Source organism: Ahaetulla prasina, chromosome 5 (genome assembly GCF_028640845.1).
Source record: "Ahaetulla prasina isolate Xishuangbanna chromosome 5, ASM2864084v1, whole genome shotgun sequence".
Taxonomy (NCBI): Eukaryota; Metazoa; Chordata; class Lepidosauria; order Squamata; family Colubridae; genus Ahaetulla; species Ahaetulla prasina.
The window spans coordinates 109,659,366-109,681,792 of NC_080543.1; the positions used below are offsets into that span (position 1 = coordinate 109,659,366).

The following is a 22,427-nucleotide window of genomic DNA, read 5'->3' on the forward strand; positions in this document are numbered from 1 at the left end:
CAACCCTTGTAGATAAACCTCCCAAGTGCTTCAACCGTCTAAAAGGATGCAAATGTCCATCTTTCTGCAAGGAATATAAATCCTTCCATTCCCCACTACCCTGTCAGAACTGAAGAAGCTTCTTGGATGAGAAGCCAAATGTCTCCAAAGAAAAAACAGGAAAGTCCAGTTGCCTCCTTTAAAAGCACCTTTGGGACAATTTACTGAGCGTCTGGGGAAAAAAGCCTGCGCTAGCAAAGGAGCAACGGGAAGAAGAGGAAATAGCAAGTCAATCTCTGCACGCAATTTCCAAATCACCAGCAAATCTCCTGCCCTAAAGCGCGCGCGCCCACTCCGAAGTCCCGGGTAGGACCGCCCCCCCCACTTGTTCCTTAGGCCCCGCCCCTCCGCGCGCTACCTTCTGTCTCTGGCGGACTCCCCGGACCTCCGCCGTCGCTGTTGCGTTCGTCGCCCATTGGTCCAAGGCAAAGTTCCAATGGGAACCGCGAGACTCGAAGGCTGGGCCGAAGGAGGCGGGAAAGCCGGGAATAAGCAAAAGGGATTGGCTGGCGAGAGAGCGAGAGAGACAGACAGACATAGTGGGGCTGAACCTTTGCGTGGCAGCCGCTTCGGGCGATTCCTCTCCCCTCCCACCACCACTTTTTTTGGGAAAGGCAAAACACGACGGGATGGTGGCCGGACTGATGCCGCTTTTTGTGACCGGGATGCTCTTCCTTAGTGTAGGGCGGCGAGGCGCAGAAAGCGCCCCGCGCAAGGCGGTGACTGCCCGGCTGGCGGCCAAGTGGCCGGCGACCCCGCTGCTTCTGGAGACCAGGTGGGTGCGTTGGGTGCGCGGAGACGGGTCAGCGCCAGAAATCCTGGGTGCTCTTCCCGAGGAAAGCTTCCTTTGCGGTGGGCATCAGGCCGGGTGGCCCCCGGGCGTTCTAAACGCCGCCTAGCCTCTTCCCCAAATTGGTAGAAAAAGAGTCCGGCAAGCGTGTGAAAATCGTTGCACAACCTTCTCTAGGCGACTGCCTTCCAGATGGGTTGGTACTCAGTGCCCTTGTGTGTGAATGGATGAAGAAACTTGTAGACCTCAAAAACTGAGATGCAGGATATTTATTGTTGCAGTTACAGGGACTCTTAGACTTATAACCGTTTACAGTTACGGTGACACTGAAAAAAGTGACTTAAGACCGTTTTTTCATGCTGATTATTTAGTATCCTATTGACTATCATTAAGTGTTTTAGCTTATGATTCATGATAAATGTATTTATGATAATTATGATCATGATTTATCACTTATACCTTTTCTGTACACTGAGAGCTTATGCACCGAAGACAAATTCCCTGTATATGCGATCACACTTGGCCAATAAAGAATTCTATTCTATTCTATTCTATTCTATTCTATTCTATTCTATTCTATTCTATTCTATTCTATTCTATTCTATTCTACCTTACCCTACCCTACCCCTACCCCTACCCCATACCTCCCTTGCAGCATCTCTGTGATCATGTGATCAGAATTTGGACATTTGGCAATTGGCATGTATTGGCCTCCAGTTGCAGGGTCCCCCTGGGGTCATCTGATTACCATCTGATGGGAAATCCGGACACACTTAACAACCTAAGTTAACAATTGCGGCAATTCACCTAACAACGGTGGCGATAAAGAGTGTAAAATGAGATGAAACTCACTCTAGCTTAGTAATGGAAATTTGGGGCTCAATTGTGGTTGTAAGTCAAAGACTACCTTTGCCTGGAGAGCTCAAGAACACTTACATTATTTAGCAACCACATACAAGATACAATGACATCATGCAAACTGGATAGTTTTCATCGGTTGCATCATGACACAAGGGACATACAGAATATTATTGACATCATGTAGGCAAAGACATCCAATGTGTGATGACCAATTTGCTTCCTTCCATGGGTCTCCTCCCAACTTATCTCTGCAGTGACCTCATGAGTTAGGTCAGGCTGAGGGAGGCTGACAGAAAATGTACAATGATCCCATAGTTACAGTGGAAACTTGAATGCGGCTCCCTTGCTTAAATCTAGCAATGATTACACAACATGGATAGAATACCTTCTGCAACTATCCTAACAAAACACAAAATTGAGCAAGCAAGGAGAGTGTGTGTTAAGATCTGACTTTGGATTAGATTTGATGATGGAAGTTCACTAGATGCTTGGAGCTAAATATTTTCATTCCAACCTATTTCAGCAGGTCTCTTATAAGATCACTCTTGAGCTACTTGAAGGAGAAGGTGAAATAAAAAACAAATAAATACAATGGGTTGTTTGTCAGCAGATATATCTGTTGTATTGCCTTTATTTGTTGCATTGTATGCCTATTTTGGGGACCTATTCCAGGATATATCCCTGAAATTTTAGGAAGATTATTTCAAAAGAAGAGGTTTGAAGTTGCAAGCTGCTAATTAAATATTATAGATGATTAATTTTCAAGTTTTTCGATTTTCAGTCTTCATTCAGTATGCTTATTTTAATCTCCATTTTGCTATTTCAAAAAGGAAAAGACAGTAAAGTGGTGAGTGGGTGTTGTTTTAGCAGGTCCTGTAGTGGGGGAAAAATTTGTGGAATTCAATATTTGTGGAATTCAAATGATTGGGACATGGTATCTACTGAGTGGGGGAAAAACAGGCAAATAATGAAACATGTAATGTAACAATATAACCCAAATGTGCCTATATTGTACATGCAAGTACATAATCCACAGGGCTTGTGTCATGACATCGTAAAGCATGTTTCACCTTTTTTAATGAAACCCCCTGTTGCTGTAGATATCTTAGGACTTCTTTTCCAGTAATATCTCTGGATATTATGAACTCCCAGAATTCTTAGCCAATATAATCAACAGATATGTTGATAGAAATTACACTATAACACACACGTGGAAGGCGTTATAAGGTAACAGAATGCTAGGAAAAAAACCTTCATTTTTCAAGACGTATACATATATATATATATGTTTTCTGAGGTTTTCGCGGGTGTTTCGCGGCTGAAGCCTGAAGATGACGAATGAGACTTCGTCGAAACGTCGCCAAGACACTTCCAATTTTACGCGGGAGAAAACCCGAATAACCAAAGATCTACATATATATATATATATATATATATATATATATATATATATATATATATAGTTGGTGCTTTGATGTTGGTTCTTTATCTGATATTTCAGTCTTTTCCTATTGCTACTTTACATAAATATGGGTATGCACAAAGATGTTTATGTATTCAACCATGTGTAAAGTAATTCTACTCCTGCCATGAAGAGTGAAAAAATATGATACTGTATAGTTGAGAAATATTCTCTAGTGTTCAGATGATGTATTGGCTAGCAATCAGTGGTGTACAGTTTGGCAGCTTGTTGTTTCTTCCACTGCCCTCAAAATAGATGCAAGCTATGTCTTAGAAATAAACAAGTCAGCTAGCTGTCCTCTGAGATTCTTTTAAAAAGTTTGACGTTGGTTAAAAAGTTTGCTTCCGTCAATAATTGTTATATTTTCAATAAAATAAATAATAAAAAACCAGTTGATCACTTAATTTTGGAATTTGTACTATTAATGTAGGATAGACAGAAGAAATGAGCTGAGCTTTTATCAGCTCAGCTAATATAGACAATTATGGTTGAGGCAAAGGACTTAATTCAGCCATATTTGAAGGACTATATAGGTCCCCATCCACTTTGGATTGGATACAGAATAAGTTAAACACTAAAATAAATAGTGCAGGATGGAGTCATATTGAGTTAGTATGACCAATTGTTGGCTAGATACACAAATCACATTCATTAGTTATTTATTATTCAAGGTATAATGAATAAATTACAATTAGCCAAATTCATACAGCATTCACATGATGGCTATATGTGAGCCAATTAATTTTGTGCAAAGATGTTTATACTCTTAATATACATTGAACAGTGAAAGGTAGAAATAGATATTAGAGGCAGAAAAAAGAATTATTTTGTGAATTAAAATGTTATCGTATGGATTTTATTTAATTAACATCCAATGAAATCTCTGTACATGTAAAATATACAGACTTTGATTCCAAGTCTCTGTTAGCAGTTTAGATTCAGTAGTTTCAAATGTTATGAATATTGTATGTGTGAAAGAATATAAAACTTCCATACTTCTCATATTGTGGTATTCATCAGCCCAGTTTATATTACTTATCTAGTCGGTTCTCGGCCAGCTGAATGTTATGGTTCTGAATTATTTTTATGAGGGTGTATATTATTAGACTCAGTAATTGCATTCTCTATGAAGACTTTAATAGAGGTCTTTGCAGAACAATCCTAAGCATATTTTGTCACATAGCTATTAATTTCAAGTAGAATTGAAATTACTGAAACTATCAAGATGCATTTTACAGGATCATTGATCTATTTGCCTTAAGTTCTTTTGACTTCAATACAGTACAGTTACATATATCTTTTTTCAGCGCTTTGACTTGAATTATTAGCCTGTAGTATAGAAACCATTCTAAACAAAGCTATAACCAAAGATAATATAGTTGTAAAGTGTTTCAACTTTTGAAAATTTAATGAGGTATTTTGTCTTACAAAGTAAACATTTTATTTTTTCTTTCAAAATCAGTGGTAGATTATATATAGTCACCAACATACAACCATAATGGAACCTGCCCATGACAATGGTATGTTATGACAGTCATAACATGGTCCTTATGTGATTGGATCAGTTTTTATAACTTTTTTGTGGTAATTGTTAAATGAATGCTGCATTGTTTGATATGAAGCATTTTTGCAGAAAAGTGAAGTAAAAGCCAGTTTTTGACAAAAAACTAGTAAATTGCAGTCATGTGACCATGAGATGCTGCAAATGGCTATAAATGTGAGCAGATAGCCAAGTGTCCAAAATACGGTCACATGACTGAAGGGGAGAGGCAGCTGTCAGAACTCCGGAACCAGGTAGTACCACATACCTTTTTGGAGTGGGGAGATCTGTCGTAACTTCACCCAGTTGTTAAGTGACTTGTCATATGTCAAGGACTACCTGTATATTCTTATAAATATTTAGATTTTTAAAAATGGATCTGTTATGAGCTATATTAATTTTTTAAATATATATTTTAACAGTGAATTCATTGCAGAAGAAAGCAATGAGAAATTCTGGCAGTTTTTGGAAACGGTGAAAGAACTAACAATATATCAAAAACGAGGTAAGCAATATACATTGTCAAATCTTTAAATGAATGGCTATATAATTTAAAGCTGTATTTCAATATGGAACATAGAATAACAAATTTGGAAGGAACCCTGAAAGTCATCTAGTTCAACTCCCTGCACAAGCAGGAGCATCTGTACCATTTCAGACAAGTGGCTGTCCGATCTCTTCTTGAAAACCTCCAGTGATGGGGCAACCACAACTTCTGAAGGCAAGGCATTCCACTGGTTGCTTGTTCTCACTGTTAGGAAGTTTCTCCTTAGTTCTAGGTTGGTTCTCTTCTTGATTAGTTTCCACCCATTGGTTCTTGTCTTACTTTCTGGTGCTTTGAAAAATAGTTTGTCCCCCTCATCCTTGTGAAAGCTGCTCAAATACTGGAACCCTGCTATCCTATCTCCCCTAATCATAGACTAGACATACCCAATTCCTGCAACTGTTTTTCATATGTCTTAGTCTCCAGTTCCCTAATAACTGTTGTTGCTCTTTTCTGCACCTTTTCCAGACTCAACACCTTTTTTATGTTGCAGTGATCAAAACTGGATGCAGTATTCTAAGTGTGGCTGTATTAAGCTTTGGTACTAATATTTCATTTGATCTTGATTCTGGCCTTCTATTAATGCAGCCTTGGATTGCATTGGCTTTTTGGGCTGCTGCCACACATTGTTTACTCATATTTAAGTGATTGTCCACTTGGACTCCAAGATCTTTCTTATAGTTGCTGGCATTGGTTTAAGTTTAACTTAGTCTGTACCTGTTCAGTTGTTTTTTCTTGCCTAAGTGTAAAATCTTATTTTTATCTACATTGAATTTCATGAATTTCACAGGGCCCAGTGTTCAAATCTCTCGAGATCCATCTGGATCTTTAGCCTATATTCTGGGGTATTGGCTATTTCTGTCATCTGCATATTTGATGAGTTCCCTTTCTATTCCCTCATCTAGATTATTTATGAAGATATTGAAGAGTACTGGGTCTAAAAAACCTTGGGGTACCCCACTACTTACATCCCTCCATGTGGATGTAGTTCCATTGAGGACTACATCTTGAGCACGATTTGTCAACCACTTACAAATCCATCTGATGGTGATTCTATCTCACATTTTTCTAGTTTATCAAGAAGTAGGTTGTGATCTACTTTGTCAAGTGCCTTATTGAAATCTAAGTATACTATGTCCATGGCATTTCGCTGGTCTATTAGTTTAGTCACTTTGTCAAAGAATGAAATAAGATTTGTTTGGCATGATCCTTTTTTGATGAACCCATGTTGGGTACTGGTTATAACTTTATTTGTTTAACCTTGATCAAATAAGCCAACTTTATAATCCTTCCTTTTGTCTCTGAAGAGCTTAATCTTTAGTTCATTAAAATATTGCCGTAGAATTTGATCTATCATGAAGTCTGTCCCATCGCATAGACTTCTTTGAGGCTTTAATAAGCCCTCTTTTATAAATCCAATAAAAAGCCATTTAATTCATTTTCTTGATATTGATATTGTTGACATTGGCTACTAATTTCTGGCCCCATTCTTCAAAGAACTCCTTTAATCAACCAGACAACCACATGACACACCATACATCAACATTTCAGAAGCAGTAGAATGCAGCTTCCGAGATCTGCCAGTGGACATCGCCCAGAGGCTACCATACAAGGAGAAATTATGCATTATAAAAATCATTTAGAGGAGGGAGGTACTTCTAATGTAATCTACCAAATCCCCTGCATGGATTGCCCCTGTGTAGGACAGATGGGGAGGAAGCTAACCACCAGATTGCAAGAATACAAGTGAACAGTCAGATGAGGAAACTCAAATTCATTGGTAGGCTCACTCTGCAAAGAACAAGGACCTATATTCAAATTTGCATCTACTATGATTGTTGGATGAGCAAGCACAAAAACAGCCAGGGAAGTGACTGAAACCTAGGAAATGGGCTCCTTATCAGTCAATAGGAGTGCTGCTTTACCACCAGTTTATCCAGTACATAGAAGGCGAGGGTTGGGCAGCACAAGCAAATGATAACCAACAACTTAATAGCCAGCCATCAATACCTCAATCAACAGCTAAAAAGCCACATACAACAGACAAAATATAAATCCTACACGTAGAACAGCATACACTCTGCTAGAGAGAAGTTCCCTGAAGATGGGCTCCAGCATGAGTCCGAAAGCTTGGAAGACAAAATTTCTGGTCCCAGTGACTGACCCAAATAGGATCCTGCAACTCCTTTAATATTTCAAATGTTATAGTGCTTTGTGTAATTCTGTAAATAATCCCAATCCAAACCAAAGGCAGGATGGGGTGGGGTTTTGGCTTGGAATCTTCCAATGTCCAATTCAAATCTAATTTAAATTATTCCGTTATTCTAAATCATAAGGTTTCTAATCTTTGTTTTACTTAAAGTTGTAGACAAAATAATTCTGGTTCCCACCAGTAAAAGTTTCAATATTTCATATTTGTCTGGATCCTTAGTTTATAACATTCTTGGTTCAAAACCTTATTTATCTTCTTGCCATTTATTTTGAATTCTTTAGGTTCTTAAACTTACAGTTAAGTTTTCTTTTGTTCAGAGATGAAGATGGTTTTTCAAATTTGTCTCTTTTTAAAGATTTTAAATTGCCTTAAGGTAGTTAAACATGCAATTCCTGAAAGAGATTAGGAGTAAGCTTAGCAAACTTAATGTCCTTTAAAAAAGCGGTCTCCAACCTTGGCAACTTTAAGACTTGTGGACTTCAACTCCCAGAATTCCTCAGCCATCTGCCCAAGTCTTTAAAGGTTGGAGAACCCTGCTTTAAAGGCTCAGCCACAGTTGTGAGCCTGATGATTGACCCCTTTGTGAAGGATGTCTTTTTGTTTTATGTATAATGTACACAGAAGATGGCATTTAGTTTTGTTGTACAAGGTGCAATGATAATAAATTACTACTACTACTTTGTTTCCTGGTACTCAGAGCCACAGGAGAACTCTATCCTTTGGTCTCTTCATAAGAAGCAACCATTTATTAAACTATTTACTAAATCTGCACTACTATTAATCTTCCCATCCTTCCCATCACCCATCTCCTTCCACTTGCGTCTGTATGATTGTAACATTGTTGATTATATCCTTATGATTTATATTGATATTGATTGTTTCCTGATTGCTTATTTGTACCTTATGACTATCATTGAGTGTTGTACCTTAGAATTCTTGATGAACGTATCTTTTCTTTTTATGGACACTGAGAGCATGTGCACCAAGACAAGTTCCTTGTGTGTCCAATCACACTTGGCCAATAAAAAATTCTATTCTATTCTATTCATCCAGAGCACATGTGTCTAGCAAGGTTTCCAATAAGTGATCTGTTCATCAGTTCTTTGGACCTTGCTGCGGTTGTCATCTCCTGTCTATACTGGGATGTGTTTAGTTTGCCATGCCTCCACTGGAAATCTGGAAAGAATATCCTTTTTAATCTGATGCTAATCGCTCACACAGGCTTCTCCAGGTATTTGGACTACAGGATAAGAATGAAGACCAACGTAGTTCCAATGTACCTCAAGGATACAACATTGGTAAAAGCTGCCCCGGTCATTTTACAAAACCCAGCACCCATCTTTAGTAATGGCTAAGACACTAAGCTTGTTGATCAGAAAGGTCGGCAGTTTGGCGGTTCAAATCCCTAGTACAGGTGTCCTGCGTGAGCAGGGGGGTTGGACTAGATGACCTCCAAGGTCCCTTCCAACTTTGTTACTGTTACTATGGTTTTTACATGTGTAGCAACCCCAAAGCACAAAATGTGTATTGGAACAGATCCATGGGGCATAGAGTCATTAAAGGAGAATGTTGAAATGAATTGCCCTAGATTGAACAAGAGTTTAAGAGGCTTATTCTATTTTAACAGATGGTATAATACTAGGACTTGTAAAATTAAGGCCTTTATTATCTAACCCAAATGTTAGATAAGGCAGATTTTTACATAGAACAAAACTAAATTAAAGTAAGTATGATTGAAAATAAATGCTCCTCAATTACAGAAAACTTCTATAGGTACAGGAAGAAATTCCGAGACAACATGTGGACACTGCTTCTTTTTTCTAGTTTCATTTTTAATTTTTTGCCAATCCAAAGATTGTATAGAAAGGAAACATTTCAAAACATCAGTTGAAAATGAATTTTATCTCGGTACTGGTGCCCGTGGGGACTGCCATCCTGCTACACCAGCCATGCTTCACCAGATGCCAGCCTGCCATGGGATGAAGGAGTTGTGGAGAGGTAGTGCGGGGAGGCTGGGATGAGGGGAATTGAACCTACTCCTTGTGAGTTCCGTGGGAGCTGCTGGCCAATCCAAGGTCATGGAATGGAATGTGATGCCATCCAGCCAGGGACTGTTACCAAAACAATTTGTCTGAATGTAATTGGATAATTTACTGTAAGATAACTAGGGGAATGGTAGGGAGAAGTGAAAAGTTAACCAATGCTTTGGGTGTGAAACTTCAGTTCCTGTTTTGCCACTTTGTAAATACTTGGCTTTAGTAAGTACTGTATTTTTTGGACTATAAGGCACACAAAGATTTCAAAGAGGAAAAACAAGAAAAAAAAGTTTTTGGTCTCTGCGCATCTGGTTTTTGCCCTCTCCAGCCCCCAGGAGCACTCTGCAGGCTTCCCAAACCCTCTGCATTTCCCATTTTTGTGAAAAATGGTCCTGTTTTTGGCAAAAACCGGACGGGGTTTTGGGAGGCCAAAAATGGCTGTATTTGGTCTGTAAGATGCATCAACATTTCCACCTTCTTTTAGGGGGTGAAAAAGTGCATCCTGTACTCCAAAAAGTACGCTATGCTTTTGTTAACAATGATTTGAGAGTCTTTTCTAACTAATGAAGTTGGGAAACTTGACATTGCCTCTGTTTGAAAATTGGAGAAGGAGTAGCCCAAAATTACCCACTTAACTTCTGTAGCTGAGGGAGAGGGGGGAGCATGAGGGCTTCATCATTTCCCATTTAAAACATTAACCAGTTAATTATACTTAGGCACATTTGTAGTATAGATCTGCTAAATAAATGCATGAGTTTCTTTGGTGGATTTAAGAGCGGCAAATAACGGTGCTTATTTTCCCCTTGCAAAGGATGAACCTCAATGTGAATTGGGACATATGTGCCTGTACATTTATTTCTGTGAGTAGCAACAATTGCTGTGACTACCATTAGGAAATGATTGTACCCATCCTCTATGTTGCGTTAGGAAAAGAATAAGTTGTAAATTGGTCTCAAATTCTCTATCAGTGAACAAAACAACATGTAGAACATTATACAAACATAACAGAGACGGTATTGTGCCAAACCGTGCCTCTGGAGACTTGCCTAAGTAAATCATTACATGGTTTCTACAAAGCAGTACAGATTATTTTGTTCAGATAGGCCTTTGTTTTGTATATGTATGTATTGATTTTTGCTGGTGAAGCTAAGCTTCTGGTTTTTCTAATTGTTATTGATCTTGATTTTATGGCATATATTTTTTTTAAACTTTCAGCGTCTTGGAACTGGGAGTATATGAATGAATGAGTGAATGAATGAAAAAAAAATTTTTTTTCTAAATCATTCATGCCGTGTTTTTATACTTTTTTTAGGGGTTGTCATGTTTATTTCTTAAATTCCAAGGGGGCTGTTCCCACTCTCTCTTTGTATGGCATTCAAATGGCCTTTTGTCCCTGGTAATTTTTTCATTAGTTATCTGCTGTTCCTGTCACTTCTCATCTCTGATTGCTGACACTTGGCTGGCCAATTGTTTCTTTCTTTAGATCAGGGGTCTCCAACCTTGGTCCCTTTAAGACTTGTGGACTTCAACTCCCAGAGTCCCTCAGCCAGCTTTGCAAGTCTTAAAGGGACCAAGGCTGGAGACCCCCGCTTTAGATCCTTCCTCTCTTGAGCTATATGAACCTCTTTTTTTTAAATTTCATTTTGTCACAACAGTATACACAAACATCAACATAAGAAAAACAGCACATTATAAAAGAAAAAATATATATATAAGCAAAAGTATGCAACAACCATGTTAATTTGTTATAACGAAAAGGAACAATAGGACAGGAACGGTAGGCACATTTGTGCTCTTATGCACGCCCCTTATTGTCCTCTTAGGAATGGGGTGAGGTCAATAGTAGACAGTTTTTGGTTGAAGATTTTGGGATTTTGAGTAGAGACTATAGAGTCTGGTAATGAGTTCCAAGCGTTAACAACTCTGTTACAGAAGTCATATTTTCTGCAATCAAGTTTGAAGCGGTTGACATTAAGTTTGAATCTATTGTTTGCTCTTGTATTATTGCAATTGAAGCTGAAGTAGTCTTTTACAGGAAGGATATTGCAATAGATGATTCTGTGTGTTAAACACAGGTCATGTCGAAGTCGGCGGAGTTCTAAATTTTCTAATCCCAGGATTTCAAGTCTGGTGGCATAAGGTATTTTGTTGTTTTCAGAGGAGCGAAGAACTCTTCTAGTAAAATATTTCTGGACACGTTCGATTGTATTAATGTCAGAGATGTGGTATGGGTTCCAGACAGATGAACTGTATTCAAGAATAGGTCTGGCAAATGTTTTGTATGCTCTGGTTAGTAGTGTAGAGTTTTTGGAAAAGAAGCTGCGTAAGATTAGGTTTATAACTCTTAGAGCCTTTATTGCTATGTAGTTGCAGTGGGCTTTGGCATTTAAGTCATTTGATATGAAAACTTCAAGGTCTTTGACAGGGTGGGGGTCGTCAGTAAGGAAATGTCCATCAAGCTTGTACTTGTTGTTTGGGTTCTTTTTTCCAATATGTAAAACTGAGCATTTGCTGGTTGAGATTTGGAGTTGTCAAGTTTAAGACCAATTGGATACAAAGTCAAGGTCTTCTTGGAGGGTAGAAGTATTGTTAGTGGTATTAAATTGGTATCTTTAATCAAACTATTTTGCTGTGCCTTGAATGCCAGAACAGACTAGGTTTTGTTGAATATACTTTAATATTCAAAGTTTAAGAACAAGTTGTGATTGTATTTGTGACAGATTTGCCTTGCTGTGTTTTTTATTTAGTCTCTGGGATTGGATTAGTCAGATTTCTTCATGGCTGAAAAGTTATTAATGTAAAGAGATTTAAAAAAACAACAACTCTGTCTTTAGAGGCAAAAAAAATAGTTTTGCTATGGGAATCAAAAATGAGAATTATGATTTTTTAAAAAAATCAATTTTTATTAATTCCCCCCCACACACACACACACATAGTTTATGAACAGAGTATTGGCCGTATCATATCTTATATAACTTAACATATCCAACATATACAATTTCTGCCAAAATATTCTTTTTCCATATTTTAATCATATCTTAATATTTCTATGCTCATTTATATAAACCACATCTTCGTTCACCCTCAAGTTCTAATTTCTCCATTTTTGCTAATATATGTTCTCTTTTATTATTTTTTAACTAATTCAATTTTTATCCTGCCATATTCAAACATGTTCAGGGTTGTCTTTCTTCCATTTCAACTTTTTTGTTTTACAGCAATCTTTCTTCTCTTTTCCTCTCCTTCCCTTCTTTTATCCTTCCTACTTTCTTCTTTCCTCTCCTACTCCTACTCTACTTCCCCTTCCTTTCTCCCCTCCTCCATTCTTCCTCCCTCTCTGATCTTCTCTCCTACTCTTATTTCCCTTCCCATTCTTCCTCTCCTCTTCTCTTTCTTCTTTCCCTCTCTCTCCTTCTCCCTTTCTTCCATCTCTCTCCTCCTTTTTATCTCTCTCTATTGCTGTATTCATTTTCATTTCAATATTTTCCACTATGGTGTCCAGACAACCCCGATTTTCCCATTTATTAAGTATATGTCAGCTTTCCAAAAAACCCTTCTTGCAGAAAAGACTCCGAAGCAAACATCTTTCAAAGTTCTTTTACTAGCATAGGTAAACTGGCACAGTTGGTTGAAATCCGAATCTGGGGATCCGGGTTCCTCCCTCAGTAATACAAACTGCAAAATCCCCACCCTCATGACGCCTCTGCCGATCACATTCTCCAATCTTCAACCGTCCCATTCGAGACATCACTCCGGTCACTCCTTCTCTAAATCCGAGCTCAGCCTGACCTTGACCGGCAGGAAGAATGTTGTTATGTCTAATAATCCCTTGTTCCACCAACCTCCTCCCCTACTTTCCCACACAGGAGAAAGTGGCAGTGTGTGGAAGCCTTCGGCTTAGTATGGCTTCCAAAGCTGACAGTATGTTTCTCAGAATTCCCCTCGCATGTTTTAGTTTAGTATTATGATTGAATATTCAGAGTGTTGCAGACTTTTTTAATTATGCTGCCTGTGATCAGATTATGTTTCTAATTATCTCTTCATTCATGTAATTATGGATTTGCTTGAATGTTAGGAAAAATATTTCTTTTAATAAAGCTGTAAAAAAATTTAAAAAAAAAATCTCAGTTGTTATCAGATTTAAAATCATATTCAGCCAACCTGTCCCAGAGACTGTATAATGGAAATGCTCAGCACAAGTTCTAGGATTCTTCCCTTAACATCCATTTCTTAATCCAATGGAATCTTTCCGGTATTAATTGGATTAGAACAGATTACATATTGGGAGTCACAGCAGGTAGCAAACCCACACTGATCTTGGGTGATATTTAAAAAATTAAACAAAGTCACACAGTTAATACTGGGATGGGAGAATATCAGGAAGTGCTAAGGGTAGATTGGGTACTCAAGAAAGGAAGGAAGGAATACAACCACAATGTAATACAAGTAATCACTGTATTATTGCCAATCTAAAAATAGTAGGCAAGAAACTAAATTTCCTCACAGCTCCTTCCATTTCCTAGGATTCTACATTTTTTCAGTATGTAAAATCAAAGAAAGAACAGCCAAGATGTAGTGGGTGAACTTTAGACATAAAGTGTGCCCTGGACTAGATATTCTCCCATCCCCATGTCAAATTGTACCATACGCAAAATGCTTTATTCACTAAAGCAACAGTAATTTAATGTTTCAATTGTTGTGAGCTCGGTGTTTTCATTTTAATTGTTAGTCCTTCAGGACCTGCCCAGGTGTTCAGTTAGGTTTGGAATTGTAATTGCTATTTGTGAAAAGAGAGTCATGTCCATAATTATTTTGTGGAAACAAAATTCCTGTTTTGTTTCCTTCAGTTTATCCTGCCATGCATTGCACCTTGTGGGTTTTTACTTTTACACGTGTACCTTCCTGTTGTCTCTTCCTCCACATTATAGGTTTTTTTTCATTTGATAATTTATTTTGCTACTTTTAATCTGCTCAATCTGTGAGAGGATTACGGTTAACTAAAATGTCAACAGTTTGTTGAAATATTTTGGAGAACCAGGCAAACAGTAAAATAATGAAAATAATAAAAGCAGTTGTTGAAGTTATACAGAGGGATTTTGTATCTGCCTTAGGCTCAACCACACAGAAACACAGAGTTGGAAAAGCCCAGTTCTCTGTTCAGTTTAGATCCACTAGAACAGAGGTGTCAAGCTCAAGGCCTGGGGCTGGATCTGGAAACAGTGAAGGACCGGCCTGTGGTATCTGACAGTGAAAATGGAGCTCGGGAGGGCTGTGGGCAGCCCTCCCAAACTCCATTTTTACTGGCAGTGGGTTGCAGGAGGCTGTTGCAGCCGAAAATGGAGCTCGGGAGCCCGTTTTTGCTGCCAGAGCATTCGGGCCTCCACAGGTGCCCCGACATGAGTGATGTCAAGCTGGCCACACCCACCCTGGCCACTCTGCCACCCTGAGGTCAAACACAATCCTGATGCAACCCTCGAAGAAATCGAGTTTGACACCCCTGCACTAGGGCATCTTTAACATCTTTAATAGATGACCATCCAAACTTCTGGTTGCAATGCTCTACTGCAGTGGTTCTCAACCATAGGTCTGTAACCCCACCTGGGTAACGTGATGTTGTCACAGGGAAGTCTTGAAGAAATGGTATGTTTTGTTAAATGTTATGATTTAAATCTTGGAATTAAATCTTGGCATCTGTGGCCATGGTCCGTGGCTACAAAAGATATTTAAAGGGGGTCCATGGTGAAGAAAAGGTTGAGAACCACTGCTGTGTGAATGAGAACTCATCAATTCATGAAGGAGGATGTTCCATTGGCTGACAATGCATACACTCAGAAAGTTATTCCAGATAACAATGGAGCAATTGTTCTGCAAAAGAGAGGGGGGGAAAACTATTATAAAAAAATATAATAACACTGTATATAGCTTGCTTATAAGAAACTCATATTAAAAAAAGCATAGAAAACATTTGACTTATAAAAAATTGAGTGAAGAATTTATTTCAGCAGGAACCAATATAGCACTAATCTTTAGAGGAACAAAATTTGACTTTTAACAAGAAATTACAGATTAATATCATTACTGAAAATGATTATAAGTTGTTCACAATGATTTATCGCGCAGGGCTGGCCTAATGTAATTTTTAATGTGGGTTTTAATATGGTTTTATCATAGTTTTAAGTGTTTCGGCTTAATTGTATTAGATTTTTAAAATGTTTTTAATTTTTGTGAAAATTGTTTTATTTGGCTGTAAACTGCCCTGAGTCCTTCGGGAGAAGGGCGGTATAGAAATTCAATAAATAAATAAATAAATAAATAAATACATACATACATACATACATACATACATACATACATACAATTCTGGATAATAGATTAAAAATAATTCTGCAAGAATTTATTCATGAAGATCATTTACCCAAAAGCCAATTAACAGACAATGTTAGAGCTGTGATGAATATTTGTAACAATATAATGAAAACAAGCTGTGTTAATTATTTTAGATTCAGAGAAGGCTTTTGTCAATTTCAATTGGACTTTCCTATTTCCTATTTAAAGTTTTGGAAGATACGTACTTTGAAGAGAATGTTATACAATGGGTGAAGTCAATTTATCCTTTCAAAAAGTACAAGCTATTGTTAATGGAGATCTAACAACACCATGTAAGATTAAAAAAAGAATAAGACCAGTTTTTCCCACTATCTTTCTCCTTTGCATTTGAGTTCTTGAATGTCTGAACAGAGACATAAAACAAGATGAGAGGGTTGTGGAAATAAAAATTTAAAAAGAGATATACAATTTAAGAGCTTTTACAGTTAATTTAGTACTGGCTTTGAGAATATGGAATATGGAGATACAAATTATGCCTGAAAATAACTTTTGGGTCTTGGTACAAGAAGCATTTTATAGATAAGAAATAATAGACAACTACAAATGAGTAACTGAGGCTTTAGAGATGAGATTATAAAAAATGGGGTGAAATATAGAATGATGATGTATCAGGTTGTAGTTCAAAAGACACCGATCAATTGCTAATGTTAAATATCCTTGCTGGGGATAAAGGAGAAAATTTCTTTTTCTTATTTTTTTATCTTCTTTCTGGGGGATGTTCTGCACTTCCTATAGTTTTTAAATGTATTTTTATTTAATGTATTATATTTTTGCATCTATTTTATCTGTTTAATATAATCCTTAATAAGAAGTATTTTATTTTTATTTGTGTGATTGATAAACAGTTAGAAAGAAGTCTTAGATTTAGAACTTTGTTGCTATATGAGATAATTGCAATGAGATTACATGCACAAAAATGGAAAGATTTGACATTGCTCACAATGGAGGAATGGCTGATGAAAATGATGGAACTTGCAATGATGGCCAAATTGACATCTTTGATTTAAAAAAAAAGACTATCAAAACTTAATTGCTGACTGGAAGACCCTTAAAGACTTTTCGTATGAAACAAAAAAAAAAGAACTTATAAGTTTGATAATTAGAAAGAATTAGATTATAGAAAAATAAAAAGTTATTCTGTGACCATAGAATAAAAAGAAAAATTATATTTATAAATATTGCAAAGAAAATCAGAAGCTACTTTCTTTATATTTTATTTTATGTTTTTATACCTTTGGCTTTCTTTTTCTTTCTTTATTCTAAATATTAGTTTGTTAGATTTTATCTTTATTAAAATCAGATAAAGTTATAGTTCTTAAAAAAGAAATTCTTCCACTATTTAAGTTAAACCTAAGTTTTAACCATCGCTTCAAGTCATTCCCTCTGGAGCAATTCTTGCAAGTTTACAACATCAGTTTAAAATAGTTGTTCATGCTTCTCTGAAAGGCTTTACCAGGTAGTTATACCTATCTATGTTCTTCAGACTTTTTTACTTGACTACTTCCATTCTTCTTCCCAAACCATAACTACCGTATAAAGTTATATATTGTGTTGGCAAGCTGTTGATATTGAAAATTTAGCACCAGAAATAGTTTGTTTTGCCCAGATACTTTATATTTCACTTATATTTCTTTTCTTTTTTTAATACAGTCTCAGAACATTCTTATTATGACTTACTCCTGAAGAAAGCTGGGCAGTTCCTGTCAAATTTGCAGATTAATCTTCTGAAATTTTCTCTTTCCTTGCGGGCATTTTCCCCAACTATTCAGATGTCTCAGCAGGTGTGTAAAATTGGCTGTTCATGCTAGGAACCTGTGTATGGTTACAGTTCTCAAGTTATGTCATATGAACCATCTCAAATAGAAACTTTAAAAAAATAGCTCCTTTTACTGGCTGTCTTCACTCAGCAAGCAATTCTTTTGCAGATGTTTGCCATGCAGTTTAGATGACGTTAATGCAGGGGTGTCAAACTCACATTGTCACGGTGGCGTCAAGTGACGTATCAGGACTTTCCCCCCCTTTGCTAAACCAGGCGTGGGTGTGGCCAATGTGTGACGCATCCGGCCTGTGGGCTACAAGTCTGACAGCCCTGCTTTAATGGTTCTCTTAATCTATCTTGTAAGCATCAATCCTTAGCCAAGAGGAGTCCTAAGTGGAAATAGGCCAAGAAGCAGGCCTTTCAAGGATCTTTTCCTCCAGGACTTCATTCAGAGTTTGTGAGAAATGGAGTTCCACTTGGCCTCTATAATGCAGGAGAAGTTATATTACTATGAATCAGGGGTGAAATCTAAAAATTTTCCCTATCGGTTCTGTGGGTGTGGCTTAATTGGTGGGCATGGCTTGGGGTCAGGTGACTGAATGGGCATGGCCAATAATAATAAATAATAAAAATAATAAAGTATACAAAACTTGGGAGCGCACCGGTCTACCTTCTTCAAAAATAGAGGCACGGGTCTACCAATTGCCTTTTTTGAGGAGGCACCAGTCTACCTTCTTTAAAAATAGAGGCACCGGTCTACCAATTGCCTTTTTTTGGGAGGCATCGGTTTACCTTCTTTAAAAATAGAGGCACCGGTCTACTAGCCACCTACAGCGCTGATCAGCTGTAGTGCGGCCCTTTGAAGTGCCGCGGCAGTCATTTAAGGCTGTTTGCAGCTATATCACCACCAAGAGCTTCAGGGAGAGGAACAGCGAAGCATGGGCGGTGTGGGGGGATGTTTGCCACCGATTCTCCAAACTACCCACCCCCATCGCTACTGGATCATGTGGTCTGGTCCGAACCGGGAGCATTTCACCCCTGCTATGAATACCCTGTTTCCCCCCAAATAAGACATCCCCTGATAATAAGTCCAATCGGGCTTTTGAGTGCATGGCAATAAGGCCAAGCGCCTTATTTCAGGGTTCAAAAAAAATATAAGATAGGGTCTTATTTTCAGGAAAACACGGTACAATTTTTCCCCGATCTTATATATTATGGAGGAGTGAGTGAGGGTGCAGTTGAATCATATGAGTATCTTATAAAGCTAAGAATAGAGGCCGATGTCATTCCAGAAACTGCTGAATTACAACTTCCAGTGTCCCACTGGCGGGGACATTGTTCCCCTTGTAAAACGCACCCTTGTTTCCAAGTTTTGAATAACTTTGATTTCAACACTTTGATTCCACAGTAGGAAATGGTATCTTTTCATACACAGAAAAAAAAAATCATTTATTGTTTAGAATTAACCAATTTGCTTTTAAAGATTCAAATTTCAAGTTTGTTCATATTCTGTAGTGTGAACGGTCAAAAAAACTTTTGATCGGTAGATGCTGACATTCAAGAAAGTCATATTTATAATTAGCTGGATAGAAATGCACCAGCCTCAAGTATGTTTCAGCAATTCATAAAATCAGCTTTTGAAAGTTTTACGTTCTGAAGCGCACTGCAATTATGGAAGCATATTGAACCATTTGTTTAAAACTTCTCTATTGTTCTTTTGTTAGGCTAGCGATATGGACTGAGTCTGGAAAAAATGATACATTGTTCTTTCCTGGGTTTTGAATATGTTTATTAATTTTTCTCTCACGCACTTGGCATTAAACACAAGATACCTAGCAGTTGATGAATTGTAATATGAAATGAGAGAGTGTATTGCCATTGAATGTAATTGTTGAAATATTAGATTGCAGTTCTTGAGCCACCCCCAAAAGGATGCAATGCCTTTGTGGTTATCCATGGGAAAAGCACCTGTAAGATTAATGACATTAAGAAGCTTCTGATGACAGCTGCATCAAGGTGAGTGTAGTGAGCTATACTGAATGATTTTTAAAAAAATATAAATACCTTTTAAGCTCCTTACCCCATGCACAGTGGTTGGTTTCAAATTTTTTTACTACCAATTCTGTGGGTGTGGCTTGGTGGGCATGGCATGGCTTGGTGGGAGTGGCTTGGTGGGCGTGGCAGGGTAAGGATACTGTAAAATCTCCATTCCCACACCACTCCAGGGGAAGGATACTTTAAAATCTCCATTCCCTCCCCACTCCAGGGGAAGGTTACTGCAAAATCTCCATTTCCTCCCGATCAGCTAGGACTCGGGAGGCAGAGAATAGAAGGGGGCGGGGCCAGTCAGAATTTTTACTACCAGTTCTCATAACTACTCAAAATTTCCGCTACTAGTTCTCCAGAACTGGTCAGAACCTGCTGAAACCCACTTCTGCCCATGCAAAATGAACATTAAATGCACTGATATGCATTACTCATGATGCCCTGTGAGATTTAATCAAAGTCCTACTATTTCTTGACTCCCCAAGAACAGGCTACTTCCTTTGCAAAAGTTGGTAAGATGTCTTTTCCTGGCTTTGGCTGGCTCTGCACTAGTAAGCTTATCAATACTAATCTCTCACAACACACATATTTTTCACTCAGGGATAGCTTAAACCAAATGGAAAGGAGTTGGAGTAAAATCCAGGTCACTGAAGCAATGTTATTTATGTGTGCAAAACAATATGATTCTCCATCAAGCAAAATAGGCAACATGGATAGGGGGCACATTTTATTCAAGAGAATAAATATACTTCCTCTAGCATTGGACCAAGCATACAGTTGATATTGTTTATTAATCTCTAATAACTTCATGTTGCACAATAAATAAAAAAGCTTCATTGCTTTATTGATGCTATTCCACAACTAGTTACAATCCAAGTATCATATGGTAGTCCCCATCAACACAACAAGACTAACTTTGGTGTAGATAACTTTTAGGTAAAGGTAAAGGTTTCCCTCGCACATATGTGCTAGTTGTTCCCGACTCTAAGGGGTGGTGCTCATCTCCGTTTCAAAGCCGAAGAGCCAGCGCTGCCCGAAGACGTCTTCGTGGTCATGTGGCTGGCATGACTCAACGCCAAATGCGCATGGAATGCTGTTACCTTCCCACCAAAGGTGGTCCCAATTTTTTGTACTTGCATTTTTTACGTGCTTTCAAACTACTAGGCTGGCAGAAGCTGGGACAAGTTACATGGCAGCACTAGGGATTCGAACCGCTGAACTGCCTACCTTTCAATCGATAAGGTCAGCGCCTTAGCCCCTGAGCCACCGTGTCCCCGTAGTGTCCCCCATAACTTAGAGTTGCATGATTACATACTTGGCTAGTTGTAGCTTTTTGGCCCATTCACTGAAGTATAATTCATACTGAGCTGAACATTATTTTTTTCTTAATCCAAGGCCCAAACCATATCTCTTCAAAGGAGATCATAAATTCCCAGTACTCAAGGAACCTACTGTGGTCGTGATCCTTTATGCTGAAGTGGGTACCAAAGATTTTGCCACATTTCACAATGTCTTATCTGAAAAAGCACAAAAAGGAGAATTTGTTTACATTCTCCGACATTTTGTCAAGGTAGGTTTATGTGGAAATGTTATTGTTAGATAACATTAGAATAAAATCATTTCTTTCTATTATAGCTAACATTAGAATAAAATGATTTCTTTCAAGTTTCAATTGTGCTGCAGCAGTGAATACTTAAATCTTTCTTTAGATTCCCAAATTGTCTTCTACAGAAGACACTGAAGCATCATTCATTCATTCATTCATTCATTCATTCAATCAATCAATTTCTATAGCTGCCCAACTCAACCAGGAAACTCTGGGCAGCTTACAATTCTAAAATACTAAAGCATTAAAATACATTAAAACAATAAGAACATCCACAAAATGAATAAGTATAAGCAGCCTCGGTGGTGCAGTGGTTAGAGTGCAGTACTGCAGGCTACTTCTGCTGCCTGCCAGCTGCCTGCAGTTTGGCAGTTCAAATCCCACCAGGCTCAAGGTTGATTCAGCCTTCCATCCTTCCAAGGTGGGTAAAATGAGGATCCAGATATTTGTGGGCAATGTTCTGACTCTATAAACCACTTAAAGAATGTGAAGTGTAGTCTAAGTGCTAAGCAGCCATGAGTCGGAATTAATACTAAAGCCAATATTAATGGGCCTTTCACACTTTATGAGCCCCAGGTCCAGGTCCAGTACATAGTCAAGTTTGCAAAGCTTTGTGAAAAGCCAACAGGGTTGGGGCCATTCTAATTCTGAGGGAAGAATATTCCTTAAGGCAGTGCCTAGAGCAGAAAAAGCCCTTCTAGATCCTGTCAGTCAGTACTCTTTGAGAGCGCTGCAGACCCCATCAATCAAGTCTGTTGGATCTGATCAGATGGATAGAAATTCTGAGGGATGAAGATATTTCCTCAGATAACCTGGTCCCAAGCCCACTGATCATGACGCAGATGCCAGAATAAAAAAATATATTTTTTTAAATGAAGAGAACTTCACAGGAGGGCCACAATCTTAAAATCTTTGATGATATTGTCAGTATCAGCAAATACTGTATTTTTGGAGTATAAGATGCACCTTTTTCTCCCCAAAAAGAGGGTGAAAATCTGGGTGCGTCTTATACTCCGAATGTAGCCCAGCTTCTCAAACAGAGGTTTCAGAGGCTGAAAGAAGCTTCAGAAAAGAAGCCCCCAAACAGCTTCAGAGGTTTCTTTTCTGAAGCTTTGTTTTGGAGGCTTTCAGAGGTAGAAAAAAGT

The 22,427-nt window shown here is 38.1% G+C and overlaps 1 protein-coding gene across 2 annotated transcripts in view; it reads left to right on the top strand.

Moving 5' to 3' along the window:
- The first annotated feature begins 590 nt into the window (after positions 1–590).
- Positions 591–22,427, top strand: part of UGGT2 (UDP-glucose glycoprotein glucosyltransferase 2) — an 81,945-nt gene continuing 60,108 nt past the window's right edge. For both annotated transcript variants that reach the window (XR_009155345.1, XM_058185234.1), the window contains exons 1-5: positions 591–814; positions 5,115–5,197; positions 17,522–17,652; positions 19,534–19,646; positions 21,072–21,246. Coding sequence is in view for 1 of the 2 variants with exons in the window: in XM_058185234.1 (XP_058041217.1) it covers positions 669–814; positions 5,115–5,197; positions 17,522–17,652; positions 19,534–19,646; positions 21,072–21,246 (648 nt within the window). In the remaining variant the exon portion in view is untranslated. The remainder of the gene's footprint in view (positions 815–5,114; positions 5,198–17,521; positions 17,653–19,533; positions 19,647–21,071; positions 21,247–22,427) is intronic.